General features: G+C 41.0%; 1 protein-coding gene across 2 annotated transcripts in view; it reads right to left on the bottom strand.

The window, feature by feature from the left end:
• ttyh2 (tweety family member 2) overlaps positions 1 to 15,436 on the bottom strand; it is a 64,601-nt gene that overhangs the window by 40,586 nt on the left and 8,579 nt on the right. For both annotated transcript variants that reach the window (XM_034859538.1, XM_034859539.1), the window contains one exon: positions 5,257 to 5,429. In XM_034859538.1, the coding sequence (XP_034715429.1) occupies positions 5,257 to 5,429 (173 nt within the window). The remainder of the gene's footprint in view (positions 1 to 5,256; positions 5,430 to 15,436) is intronic.

Raw genomic sequence — 15,436 nt, 5'->3', positions numbered from 1 at the left:
CTTTAAATATCTTCAGTGTAATTCAAAGAGAAAGAATAACATAGATCAGAGTAGACATGTACTGAGCAAAAGTCCAAACTGTCATGTTGATAAATGACAAAGTGGATAAAAGACATTGAGGGGAATTCAGAAAGGGAACCATAAGCCTGGTTCAGCCTGCAGCAGAAAAATGCCCACGGCCACTATTAAAAGACTCAGACATATTTGAATATTTGAGACTTTGCCCCATAACCACAGCAATGAGTCTCCTGAAATGACAAATATAGACATTTAATATTTTACTTCCTCAAGTCTCAGCAAGGGCCACCCAAAAAAACTAATATGAAGTAGGCCTAGAAAATAATATCACAAATAGCTCCTTCCTTAATATTTCATGCACATATAAGCTAGACAACTTCCAAAATAGCCAATTTAGGTCCTGAGATGAAGAGTTATAAATTATGAGTTACTAAAAATACATGACCCCAAAAATGTGAATGAGGGCTTTAGAACAGGACTGCTTCAATGCTTTAATTGCTGATATTGCAGGCATGCTATACAAAAGCTTCTTATGTGCCAAAGCAATTCTGTATGAGATCCAATAGAGGATATCATGTAAACAGACAGCTTTCTTCCTTTCTTCCTCTCTCCCTTTCATTGTGTCCTCCATTCTAATTTCCGATTGGCGACCAATTCCTAGCACAGTAAACAAATACAAATAAATATTTCAAGTGTCCTGGAAAGGAGAATAACTTGTGATGAGCCATTTGCATAAGCAGTGAAGATACTGCTGCCTATGTACATTAAACTCCCAAACTCCTCCATTTCACACCTCTTTAATTAATCATTTTCACAATTTTAATATATATGATGATTTGCATCAGACTGTCAAAAAGACAAGAACTGATAGTTATTTGTAAAACATCCCTTGCACAGTTTACAGTAATACGAATAAACCTTGTTTTGGAAACCCTAACCCTATTTAATTATTGTCATAACAATAAAGAAAAATTGGATTTCAATATGAAGCCAGAAAACAATCTAAAATGGTACTCCTGTGCGTTCCAGAGAAACTCAGAACTCGGACGCCAAAGCTGGGAATAACGTCATGCCCCAGTTGAATGTGTTCCATTTGCAATCATTAGCTCTGGCCGGGTTAGCCATTGTTAGCAAGGCCAGTTTATAACAACGCATTACGCTGTTTTTTGTGCATACAAACAGCGTAACAATACTTCCACAGATATGTTAGCACTGCGTGTATGACTGATTTAGTGAGACACAAATAACACAGAAGTGTACGTTACTACAGCTTTCCTAATTGTTGAGCCACTGAGCAGCCATGTTGGATTTTTAGCTTGGGGCACTCGGTGGTTGCCCAAATATCCGACTACCGAGTACAAATATAATGCGCTGCTAAGAAGATGTGTAGTGTTTTACGGCTCAGAGTGTTTAAGCAACACTTAAATAGCTGTTTCCGGTATTTGCAAGACAACGAAGAACAAAGTAAACGGATCAGGTGAGCCATGAAATATGACAGGAAACTAATTCTTCTGGTTATTTCGATTATTCCAACACCAAATGAATGCAACACAAATGCTGTTTCTTGCAATGTTGACAAAAGTCCAAAGTGTATCTGCCCTGTAATTCGGATCCGCTCAAAAAACTGAATAGGATCTACCTGGGCTCATGCTACACCTTTTAAAAAAAGCTTTCATGAAAATCAGCTAAAGGTTTTTCTGTAATCCTGCTGACAGACAAACAGACAAACAGAGCCGAAAACATAACCTCCTTGGCGGAAGTAACTATTCTAGTAATATCCAAACTGTAAACTGTGATCAGTTACAGTGCAGTATAATTACACAGTTAATGTGCTACACCATGGGCAGGGATGAACCACAGAGTGATATCTGGTCTAGTTTTACCAGTGTTAATTAAGATGGACATTACAGCATATCGGCTCCAGCCACAGTCAAACATGATTAAAGTGGAGGGCGGCAAGACTTTAAGCAGAGACTAAAGAAAGAGGGGAGGGCAGACACAGGCAAACTAAGTGAGGAGTAAAGTAAAGGTGAAAAGAGCAGCTGGACTGATGAGATTAAAAGGAAGTCTTCTTGTTCCCAAGGCAAATTCAAAACCCACAGGACAATCACTCCATATTTCCCGTAGATTGCCATAATCAAAGCTGGGAATGACATGAAGGAGAGTTGATTTCCCACCGGATGTTTCCTCTTACTTCATCTCACAAACTCTTACAGGTTATCAAGTCGGGCCATGCAAGCTCTTCAAATCTACTCCAGACCAAAGCATGGCCTTCTAATGGGATTACTATTAAGCCAAAATAGATGAAACTAGAAAGGCGCACATGACATTTTTTATAATACTGAAGGTATTTTTTTACCGTATCTAACATGACAGAGGTTCCTACTTGAAGCTTGATATATGAATATGATTTTCTTTAGAGAAAAACATATTTTAACTTGACGATTTTGATGAGCTGAAGTCTCCTTCAGAACTTTTTTTGTCACGCTAAAAGCGCGTCCTTCGGTGTTAGCTGTTGCTCTGCCCTGTGCATCCAGAAGCTGAAGGGTGCTTTTTGCGTCATATGTTACGTTGAGAGCCAATGCCAAAGCCGCTTTATTTGACGAGTTGGGAGTGAGAACAGGTTAACTGAACAATACTCGGATATACTGTATGTCTTTATACACAACAGTGCCCATAGTCCTTGGCTTCTTCTACTAGTTATATTCACTCTTCTAAATTTTGAGTTTGCAACATACATCTTTAATGTAAAGAGGACTGCCACTTCTGAGTCACTCTGCATTTTAAGAAACTGCACGTGAATAATTAAATAAGACGTAATGAAGACTGGTTGACTGGGTGGGAAAACAGAAGCCCTTTGCAACCACTGAATAAATGTGTGCGACATCAAGCTACTGTATGTGTTGTATGATTAGTGCTATGGCGCTGTTCCTTGTCATGATTCAAAGGTAATTTGACGTGCAGAAAGTTCGTCATTGTGCTTTTAGTAACCAGTGTTCAGCTTAGAATTGATGGGGTTAATTTGATGCATTTATTTTCTTCCTTTTTGCTATTACACTTTGCATTCAACAGATGTGGGCAGTGGCGCAAAGATATGCCAAAGTAGAAAGGGGATACAAATCATTGGTGTGATTCACCCACAGGTGGTGCACAACACAAGCTTTCAACCCGCAGTGCTGAGCTTTCAGGATATCCATTAAACAATTAATGGATAATGTACGATAAGGCTCGAGGCTTAATTTAATATTACTAACTGGTTGCTAAACATTACTGTCACAAGGTTTGGAAAAGTACCCACTGCTCTGGCAACAAATTCAATTAGCTACTTTGGGAAGAAAAGTCCATCTCACTGACTGGCTTAATACCCTAGGTTCTTCTATCTGATGAGGTAAGTGCTGACTGTGCTGCATCAGTCCATGTGTTTTTGGTAACTTTATCACAGACTGTAAGTGAATCTTTTCCCCCATAGTTAGTTGGTGTTCATGTTTGTCAGCAGTGTGGATTTGAAGAGTTTGACACAGCGGCAGATTGTTAACACACTGAAAAGTCGGATCCAAGTTAAAAAAAGTCATGAACTGCTGCAGGTTGTGTGCGCACCAGCTAAAGGCTATAACACCGATACCATTCATCTTTATCGTAGCTAAACATAATATCATTTCACATCAGGGAAGTTGCACTCGATGAGATGCAGCAGCCTCCAGCCAAAACAAATCAGTTCTTACTGCACCGCTCCTCCACTATTAGATCCGAGGGGAAATACTGAGTCAGATATCATCTTAAAATAAGGACATAGTTTCCCTCAAAAATAGTCTCATTTGAAACATTTACGTGGTTTATTTCCTCATACAGAAGTTATGATAGTTTAGCTTAATATTCTTTTTCTTTCTTCTTTTTCTGCCTTGTGATGGTGACACTAGATCTGGGCTAATGGGACTAAAGAACGTTTGATTTTTACTCACCACCTATGACCATTATTTTTTCCATTATTTGTGCTGCATTATACAGACAGGGATGTGAACAGGAGTTTTTTTCATAGAAGCAAAATAAATCGGTTACACTTTATAGACTTTACAGTTTGCTAGTTCAGGCGAGCATTAAGCTGAAGGGAAGTGTTATTTACAATACATTATCATTTCTGAGCTGTACTTGGTTTTAAGACGCATTTAATATCCCTATCCAGACATTTGTTTTTCTAATAAAGTATACAGTATGTAATCCCTGAAATATTTGAAATATATTCCTACAACTCATGATGTAGCGCTGTCTTATCTTCTCTTGTTTTCTCGGTTTGCCTGCACTATGTTACATACAGTGACAACAGAGAGATTATTGCATTTGTTATATCATGTTTTCTCAGTTGGTGCATCCTTTCCAGAGGTTCCATGCATCATTGTGAAGCGATGTGTCTGCTAGTTGGCCGCACAATCACACTGTCAGCAGAATATTCATAATACACCCAGGACGGCTTCTCCCACGACGGTGCTTCAGCGACAGACTGCCAACAAATTGTTTAATGCCAGTCTAAACGCAAACTGGTAAATTTATTTATTTATTTATTATAATTTTGCCAATATCCCCTCAAATCAGAGCTTCCTATAAAGCTGAGCTGCTTTGAAAAACACATGTTAAGAAAACCCTGCTTGTACAATCAAAAACGTCCACTCTTTTGTGCATTTAATGCCTGGTTTTTCATCCACAAATCAAAGAGAAATGTGAAAAGGGTAAGGGTTATCATAAAGATTTCATCCACATCAAGAACCTCAACGTTTCAGAGGAAAAAGCGACCAAGACAGATCAAAGACTGATCCCATCAAAAGGAAAAAAATAAAGACGACCGATGCTTCTGTGAACCAAAGTCACAAGTATCTGCAAAACTGCAAATAGAAGACTAAGGTATTTCAAAAGAGAGGTGGCCTAAAGGGCATGTAGACAGGAAAGAGAGTGGTCTGAACACCTCGAGAATACAAATGGGTTAAACAAAGACAGGCAGACAAACAGACCTACAGTATGGACAAATAAACAGACACGCACTACGAACTATTACATGTCATGGATCTCATGTGGGAATGCAGAATGTGCAGAAACCGAAAACATCACGCCACTTAGAGCTTTACCCTGTTAGGAATGCTGAATGACCAATAAAGAAAATGGGAAAGAAGACATCCACAGAGAGAGTGTGTGTGCACACTGTAATCAGCAGTTAGTCGTAAGATCTTGTCTGCGAATTGATTCTCTCACCATGTGATGAGGCCGGCGGTCACAGCAGACCAGGTGACGCAGCAGGAGTTGGGCTTCTTGCTCTCCTCCTCTTCGTCTTTGTGGCAGCAGCACAAACAGCTCAGGTAGATGGCCAGACACAGCAGGTTGAGGCCGAGCCCCGCAGCTGCCACACAGCCCAGGAATATGAGAGACTGCCGAGAGAAAGAGAGAAATGACACAATTTAAGTGGAATGTAGAGCTACTTGTGACTAAAGTTTTATATAACTTTCGTTTGTGTTTGTAATGTGCTTTACATTATAATAAGATTAGATTCAGCAAGTACTGAGACAATTGCAGTTCAGCATCTAAGCAGAAAAGCAAAAAGTGCAGAATAATGTACATACTGTATGTACTGTATAGAGGTAATAAATAGAAGAAACAGGGTATGTGGTAGTTAGGAAATAGGTTATGTGAGGATATGTGCAGCAGTTGCATTAGGCAAATAATAATGGCAACAGTGAGATATATTATATACAAAACACATACGGCAACAAGTAACACCACGGTGAAAGAAGATCCTTTTCTTGAATGAAACGTAGAAATGCCCTCATGTGAAAAAAAACTACTTCAAACAACTCAAAAAAGGAAAGTACAGCAAAAGTATGGCCAGAAAAAATTTGCAAAAGTATCAAAAAGTAAACAACCTCAACCGGCCCGTCGGACACCGCCTACCAAGAGCCTGGGTCTGTTTCCTCGCCACCGTCACACTGTTGCTTGCTCTGGAGCGAACTACAGAAACTGTTGGGTCTTTGTAAATTATAGAGTGTGGTCTAGACCTACTCTAGCTGTAAAGGGTGTCGAGATAACTCTTGTTATGAATTGATAGTATGAATAAATTTGAATTTTGGCTTCCATTTAACATGTTCCACTACACCGAATCTCAAAATAATATTAAGTTTATCAAATATTGTCCTGGCCTCTGCCAAATGAGGGTTGCAATGTCAGGTAGTTCTGTGACTCCAAACAAACTAATTACGTATTAAACTACTACGTATTAAACTAATGTCAACAGTAACTGTGAATAGTGGGGTAATAAGACATAGGAACATGTCTTCACCAGACAAGCTGCATTGGCAGGTTGTTATATTTCCAGAACAAACACCTCCTCATACATCTCTGCATCTACTTATCTCCCTCTCATTCCTCCTGTAGCCCCTATCCCACTTTCTGCAAGAGATGGAGTGTTGTGACAAAAATAGAAACGAGACTGTCCTATCAGCCTCGAATGAATTCTGCATCCATCTGTGAGGAGATGGGTTTATTCAAGCTCGGCCCCTCCTCCTTTTTTTTTTGTCTGAAATATTTTTGGTGCTGAGCCATATGTTCTCAAGCTGTGATGTTTGTGTGTGCTGCATATCAAGTAGTGGGATTAAAATCCAAAAATGGAAGAATTTTCAGGATTACATTTGCTTTAAAAGAGGCAGAATGAAACACAAATTGAATCATCCTCCAGAAGCTGCAAAACAGCTGTTTAGGTAATCTGGCACAGTCCCGCTGTCAACTCTGCTAATAAAAGAGCAAAAATACAACTGCAAATACATATAGATGGCATTATTATGCGTGCTCATTCATATTTGCACTTTGAATCTTGTTTTTTATTGCATGCTACCTTCCTTCTTAAAACAATCTATCCTCGCTGCTCTCCTTAGCTCCATCTGTTGTGTTGGGGTGCTGTGTCTCATCTTGTCCCATTTCATGGCGTCATGCCTTTCATGTAAACGGCCACTCATCTGCTGGCAAAAAAAAGAAGGGAAATACAGAAGCAGTGCCAAAGGAAGGATGAGGCACCCTCCACTCACTGACCCCTTAAACCTTCTCATATTCTCCAGTGCCCCATAAAAATAGGTGCAGAGATTAGTGGGAAATATAGCGCCACAGTTTAAGAGAGGCGACTGTAAATGTGATAATGGTTGCGCTCAGACAGATGGATGGCAGTGTGCAGCAAGGTGAGACAAAGAGACGCTCCTCTTCTCGTCTTGAAGGCGGGGTGGGGCTTGGAGTGATGAGAGTTGGGGTAAACTGGGTGTAATTGAGTTGAACACGGCAAATGAGATGGAGATGGGAGGGGGAGGGGGAGGGGGGAGGGGGGGATGGGTGGGAGACAGCCTCAAATTGTTTGACAGAGGAGAAAAGGGGGAAACTCCTGCTAAACGTGCAAACACTGGGCCACCCAGCCGCTGCTATTGTCATGGTTACGTGCAGGTTAGTTGGTCCCTTGCTACAGGGAGGGAGGACAAGTGAAAAGGCGAATTTCCACAGCCTATTTGAAATAGGCAGCATGTGACGGGCCTGCTTAAATTGCCATGCCTCTGTCTTGTAATTCCCCTGCAGCCAGGCAATGCAAAGAAAGAAGGGAATGTGGGAGAAGCGGGAAGCGGGCTGGGGCTCCTTAGGGCTCACACGGACCATTAAAAGGAATAAACTTTTGACTAAGTTGCATGGTGGTTGAGCCTCTAAACCTGCTCAATACCCATTGTATAATAAAAAAATTGCACAGGGCTTTAGAAGGAGAAACATTTATTCTAAGGTAGCTTTTAAAGCAGTTATGCTTTCTTACTGTCCATCACTCTCTCTATCTCTCCTTCTTTTCAGTAGTAGGGCACCAAAAATAATGGCTTCTGAATTATGTAGCATCCATTCAGTAGAAGGCGGCACACAGAGTACTGTACCTGCACAAAGACAGACACACACACACACAGCACAACGCCATCCTGGAACCATCATTTCCCGAGTATTCAACCTTCCATTAAGTTTATAAACACCATTTATCTCTTACCGACCGGAGTGTACTCTTTGGTACAAATTCTAATTGGCAGCTCTGACCACTTAAGTGCTACCTAAATTAGGTCTGGGTAGTTTCCCATACAAGCAGACTCAATATGTTAACACCCTTCTCCTTACTTACTCATGTCTAACTCAAGAGGCCCACTCCACTGTCTTCTCTGTGTTGTTTCCTCTCAATTGTTCCTATAGACGGGGGGTGGGGCGAGCACGAGGCTTGAGGCAATGACACGAGGAAGGGAAGGAAGGAAGATCCAGCTGAGTGGAAATACCAACCCTGAGATGAGGATATGGATGAAGTGGAAGATGAGGGTGAAAAAAGGAAATGGACGAGAGGGTGATAGAGTGATGGAGGTAATAATGTAGGTAATGAAAACAGTGTGACACCAGGTTGTGGATGAGAAAGAGTGAAAAGGAAAGCGATAAAGACCGGTGGTGGAGGCCAACAATGCCTGAATGAAAAAGTGTGTGTGCACGTGCCTGCATGTCCATTAAGGGAAGACAAAGACACAGCTTCTTTTACACAGCACTCTTCATCACTCAGTGCACGACCCAGTTTCTCTCTTTTACAAGTCTGTTGTAGATGCTTTCCCCTGGGGCTGGAATGTTGCATAATGCTATTTTTTTCTTCTCCTGAAAACAGTGAGCAAACCCACGGATCTCATTGTTGGATGTACAAGCACATGGCAAGAACTTCTGGCATACGCTCTGCCTGAAAGGATGACTAATTTAAGGGATGGCACAAGTTAACACAAGAGGAACATTCCAGCCATCTGTTACTCACAAATACAAAGCTGCAAAGCTTCCAGCTCATGACGAACATCCAACGTAATCCAATAAGGTGTACCGCTAATTATTATTTTAAATTGTTGACTAATCTATCTGTTGATTGTTCATTATATTCATAGAATTTGAAAATTAATGAAAAACCCGTGAAAGTCCTTGATTTCATGCCAGTGAATGAACAATTAATCAATTATAATTGTCAATTAAGCTTCTGTCCATCGAGTTATTGATTCATGTAAATAATCATTTTAGTGCTATATCCAATACAAAAGCCCTGCAACTTTGTTTCTTCAGAAGGACTCTAAACAGAAATTTCTTGCAGATTTTCTTTTCCAAATGTTTACTGTCAATGTGTAAAAGAATGGCATGTTTTACCCAGAAACTCTGACCCTATTAAATACCTCTTGATGGACACTTTACGATTAATAAGGTGCTTTATTGGAGAAGAATGGAATGATAAAACAGAGGAGGTGGAGTATGTGCTGAACGTCGAGACGGATGCAGGCTCACAACAGTCTTAAGTGGATATAGATTGGATATAGATTGGGTAGATTTCTAATGGGCTGAACGCCCATTAGAAATCTACTTTTATAAACGTAGTAGTGGCCATAATTAACATATAGAGACGGAAAGCTTCTCCATCTGCTAAGCAGGACTGACAGTGGAATTCCACAAGCTTGGAGGAGTGCTAAATGCACTCTTAGCGATATGAAGTGTCGTCCTCAAGCATGGCTGCTCCACAGCAGTTGGCAGACAGCTGTGTGATGTGGAGGAGGTCTCCAGACGCAGTGTGCACTGATGTACAGAGAGTGTGTGTGTGTGTGTGTGTGTGTGTGTGTGTGTGTGTGTGCGCAGCCTGAATGTAGAGTGACAGTCCATAAACATGGTAGGGGTTAAACGGGTGTCAGGTCAGTTAGAGAAAGAAGAAGACAGGGACAAAGACAGAAGTTCCACCTTAAAAGCCAAAGCCTAGTGAGCAGCAGGAGCCTCTTCTTGTTGTTGGAAATCTGTAGAGATGATTTTAGACTTTTACTTAACATCTAACAATTGAAATACTCCCCTCTTTTTCCTGAAGGGACATTCCAGTGAATTTGTATGTCATGTCAATAAAGTTGTGCGACTAACCCAAAAATGATTGTCAAAATAGATGTAGCAGAGACAGAGACGCCCTGACTTTTTGTTACAAGTATGATTCAATTTCCAAAAGCACCAGATCCTACAAATCCCCCAATGCAAGCTCAAGCTGAGATAACTCTGATAGCATGATCAGTAATTTCCGCAGACTTATTAAAAGCTCCCCCGTATATTATAAGAAAAATTCAGTACTTCTCTTGATATGTAAACTGAACTTCATGTGCAAAATTGTTAGAGTGCCCCTTTAAAGAGCAAAAATAGATTGATTCATTTTAGAAATGTTATTGTGAAGCAGCCAAATTATTTCTCCCACATTTCCTCCTTTGATACATTTAACATTTAGCAAGATATAATAACAACACTTTGTATAATACATTTGAACCGCCATGAAGGGCTGAATGAAGGCTGAATGCTTTGAGAAATGGCATCACTATGAAGAAATGCCCCTCTCCCCAGAGATCAATGAAGCAGTCCATCTCACTATCTCCCACCATGCAGCTGTAGTCACACTCGGACCCTCTGGGTGAACGTCCCGGAGACCGGGGCTCTTTCCGGCAGAGTGCGCTCGACTGGGCCTGCCCGTGTTCACAGCTGGGATGCCATTAAGTCCCAGCACAGCAGCCCATGGGTTATGGATGAGAGGAGAAAAAGGGAGGAAAGAAGGGGCTTCATTGCTAAAGGACCCTTTAAATTTCTTACACTGCACTGCTTTTTTGCCCCCAACATTTTGCCATAAGAACCTGAGGGTCTGAGGAGCTTTGTGAGATTTCTTTTCTCGCTTTGGCAAGCAGCATATTTGGCTTATTCTTTTCGCTCTGTATAAACTTCATGAATCTCTTTCTTCTCACTTTACTGTAAGGACACACTATTGTCACACCTTTGTATTTTTGTACTATGTACATATGTGTGCGTGGATGTCATATGTCTGTGTGTATGTACATATGTTGTGTATAAGCTATTGGACAACTTAATTTCCGTCTGGATAAATAAAGTATCTCTATATCTATCCATCTCTATCTGCTTCTGTAGAAGCCATGCTTACAGGGACAGCTTTGAAATGCAGTGAAGCAAGGTGTCTCCCTTCTTCCTTGACACCCTCTGTGAACCCAAAGCCCAGCCTTTTACCTCAGGGGAGTCAGAGGTCAGGGTTTTTGATGCTACACACCCCCACAACCCAGCCCCCTAGCTTCCATGGAAGAGCAGAGTTTCATTGTGTTTCTACTGGAGGGGAATGTGGCTGCATGAATCCTCTTGTCCCAGATCAGTTCTTCATCACCAAACTATAATGCAGAGGAACACCAAACAATCATAAAGCCCCGGCACCATGTATAGTCATTCGTTGCTTTAATTTCCTGTTCTGTTACATCTGCATGAGGGATGGACTTACTACCTTATTAGTACAGACCTCAGCAATACCATCCAGCCAATCAGGTGATGCTAATCATTCCCTTCGAGCACTACAGAGACAGATTGGGGTTAATGACCTTCTGGAAAGCCAGAGGGGACACTGTAAGTGTGTCTTTCTATGTGAATGCATGAAACACAAGGACTTAAAAAAGACCCAATGATTGCTGCAGAGGCTCAGCTGAGGTGAATCACTGTGTTAGCGATAACGTTACACACGCATTCACTTAACCAGGGAGAAGCTGAGGTGGGATCGAGAGCATGGAAATCAAGAACGACAGATTTAAGATTGATTTTCTTGAGGAGTAGGCAATAGGAGTTGATACATTTCCAATGCAATCAGAGCTGTTGTGATAGCTGAACAGATAATGGATTTTCAGCCCTTGGTATGCATCGTTTTCCATTTTCTATCACACAAACAACACAACAGCTCATGCATCTTGTTGAAAAATCAGCTGTAATCAGTCAAATTGAAATGAAATTATGAGAAGACGGGCTGCTGCAAAGACAATCAAATATTTGAGAGCACAACATTAGGGATATTAACAACTGACACGACAGAAACTGTCCTTTAGGAAATTATTGCCACAGTTGAAGGACATCATCTTTTTCTGAAAGTGGGAAAATATGTTTTATTCTCGTGACTTCACATGAATCCTCTCAGTCTTCAAAACATGAGCGGCTCTGACACAACGGCACATCCGTTTACATGTATGTGAAGGACTAACATGAGTAGACAAGAAGGAGAAAGTGAAGGAAAACTGATTACCACAGAAAAGGCGAGGGGAAGGGAAAACAAAGACAACAGAAGAAACCGAGTGGTCTGGAGGAGGAGCTGTTTGCATGCACTCAGGCGGAACATTGTTTCCAGAGAATCTCTGTACAAAAATACAATGAAGCAGAAAGATCGAGTGTATTAAGAGTGTGTGTTTGCTCCTATAATTCAAACACATAGTCTGTGGCTTGTTAATTGATCCCATATCATTCCCGGCCACAGTAATAGCAGAATAAAAGCTTTCATTAGGAACTTGTCTGAGCTGGACATTAAAGTGATCAGTGGTAAGACGAGAAAAGTGCTGTTTTTTTATCAAGGACAAATGGTGCTGCTATTAAGCAAATAGTGGTTCCCCTGGGCTGGAAGATAGCCAAGTGTTCTTTAATCATCTGTAATTATGTACAAATTGTCCATGTTAGTTAAGGCCATAATACTGATTTATTTTTGCATAATACTCTACAATTACTGAGCATCCAAAGCTGTCAGTTCTATAAAGGGACCTGAATTTGGAGCAAGCACAAGGACGTACATGATAAATATCTCAACCTCAAAACTTTAACGCTTCTTTTAGGAAGTGTCACTTGGTTTTGTCATGGCAACATATGGTTAGGGTTTATGTTTCATGACAATGCCATGTGTTCATGACACTTTTATACCTTCAAGTAAAGTGTTGCCGCCTTTCTCCCCCCATTCTCGCTAATGTTCAGGACATAATGCATCCCACACTCCAGGAGCTCCTGGACAGTACACACTGTTTTAGTAGTGGGAGTAAACAACATGGCACATGTCCCTTCAGCTAAAGCGCAAAAACACATGTTGTGCTATTCTCCGTGCTTGACTGAGCATACATTGAGTGTACATCCACAATCTTTGCAGTAATGACTGTGCCAACCACAGATAATGACAAATGTAGGCAAGATATGACCTCCAGATAGTGAGTTACTAAATCTTCTTACCTAACTCTCGTCAAGAAAAGTAAATCAAGTGTCTTTCCCAAAATGTCAAACAACGTCCAGAATCAGAATCAGTTTAAATGCCCAAGTACCACACAGTGGTAGAGACATTTTAACATACACATAATCCCTCAAATTTAAGACCAAGGAGCACATCAGTTGAATATTTTAAAGAGCAACTGCCTAACTTCTAATTTTTTTGGATACAGCTGGCCTTGACAATAGCAATTACACTTCTTGCTGGCTCAGAGACCAGAGGACTGATACGCACAACATGAACATACTATACCATAAAGCAAACAGAAGCACCAAGCTCAGTGTAATGCACATTTTCCCCACTTGTTATTTCAGGATTGTATTGGAGTTCTTGGATTATGTCACTCAATAACAGTGAACATAATACATAGAAAATAGTAATGAACATAAATTCCCCAATAAACTGTTGTAACCCTGGCCTGACTGATTAGTGATTGATAGCCTGTGAATATGCAGACCAGCAGTCCACGTTGTGGACACAGAAAGTATTTGGCAAAAACTTGTTCGGGTCACAAAGCAGGCAATGGGAAGGGAAGTCAGATGGACGAGGACCTGCTGACCTACACATTATGTCTGGCTCAATACACACACACACAAATATATTAGAAAATTAGACCCATCCTTTTTTTGGGTGAGCCTTTTCAATTTCTGTCCTCTTTCATCGTCTAGACCTCGGGACAGAGAGAGAAGTGAATTAAACCCGTCAGACAAGCATCAGCAGATTATCTCAGGAGCATGTGCGTCCCCAGAGCAATCATCAACAATGCCAGGGTGTTGCTTTCCCACCAAGTAAAGGCCTCAGCGGTGCAAGGGCTAATTGTGTGTATAACTAAGTGCAGCACCATGAATTCCTTCGAGAAAACACTGTCCAAAAATGTCCAGGCTGTCCTAAGTTCTTGGAGGGAGATCAGGGAGGCAGCGTGATGCAGCTAGTAGGCCGCTATAAAGGCAGGCTTCATGCTTTCATCGAGTGTAGCAGGTACAAACACTTTTTCAGCAATGTACAAACTATACCATGGCTGTCAAGGAAGCTTTTTTTTTCTCCAACGGGCGTGCCTCGAAGGCCGCTCAGCGAGTGGACTGACTGTGACTCTTAAAAAGAAACATTCATAGCTGCAAGCATTTAACCCTACCTGCATTATGTCAGCACATCTAATATTTAATTATCAATTAATGAGCACATCAAACCTCCACATGGGTATCCAAACCAAATATCACAGTATAACACAATACGGGCCAACTAAAGAAGGGCACAGTATACTATGCAGAGTGATAGTATATAGATGGTGCAGCAGTATTTTCTATAGTTTATTGGCATAAACAAGGCACAGATAGCTCAAATAGCCTAGAACCATCCAAACGTATGAGCTTTAAACCAAACACAGAGCACGCCAGGCTAATGTGGAATAAAAAAGTTTTTTTTTCTGATCTTGGAATTAAAGTGAGTGAAGTTTTTGATTTTGAGCCACCACACTTCAGTGGTGAGAAAAGCATGCATGCCGGTATCCGTATAAAGTGATGACTAACCCTCATGCATTAATCATACATCAATAATGATAAAAATACATTAAAATACAAATGCATGGCAAAAATAGTATATTGGCAATATTTTAGAGACCTCAAACTATTTTGTGTGTTTAGGAGAGGTCAAGTCTAGTTGGACAACAAGTCCTATGACATACTGTAGTTCCTTTCTGGCATAGAGAAGCCCTAACTCTGCAGTTAGACGCAGCTCTGGATGAGATTTTCCTAAATATGCGACTGCAAGAGGAAGAACAGCTTGCTTATTGTCAGAAGACAGAAATTAGAGGATGAACTCGAGTCAGGTGATTCAGACATTCCATTACTGACAGTACCAGTGTCCAACAGAGAGTGAAAAAACCTACTACCACACACACACACACAAACACACACACACACACACACACACACACACACACACACACACAAGTACACATGCAGACAAAGAACAGTTAGAAAGATCACGACCCCTTACATTCCATCACATTTGATGGCCCAAATCCAGCAGAAGAATTCACGTGATTGCCCACACTACAACTAACAACTAGCCAATTACAATTGCTCTGAAAAAGCACACGGCCTGGGTTAAAGGCATGGCTAAACTGCTCAATAACCTGCACAGCCACGGCCAAGTAAACATTGATTGAGCAATTTATTTATAAAAGAATGGACTCAACATTACACGACTCGATTATCCATCCATCCATCCATCCATCTTCGACCGCTTATCCGGTATCGGGTCGCGGGGGCAGCAGCTCCAGCAGGGGAC

This window comes from Etheostoma cragini, chromosome 21 (genome assembly GCF_013103735.1).
Source record: "Etheostoma cragini isolate CJK2018 chromosome 21, CSU_Ecrag_1.0, whole genome shotgun sequence".
Taxonomy (NCBI): Eukaryota; Metazoa; Chordata; class Actinopteri; order Perciformes; family Percidae; genus Etheostoma; species Etheostoma cragini.
This window is presented reverse-complemented; position numbering and strand designations above follow the sequence as displayed.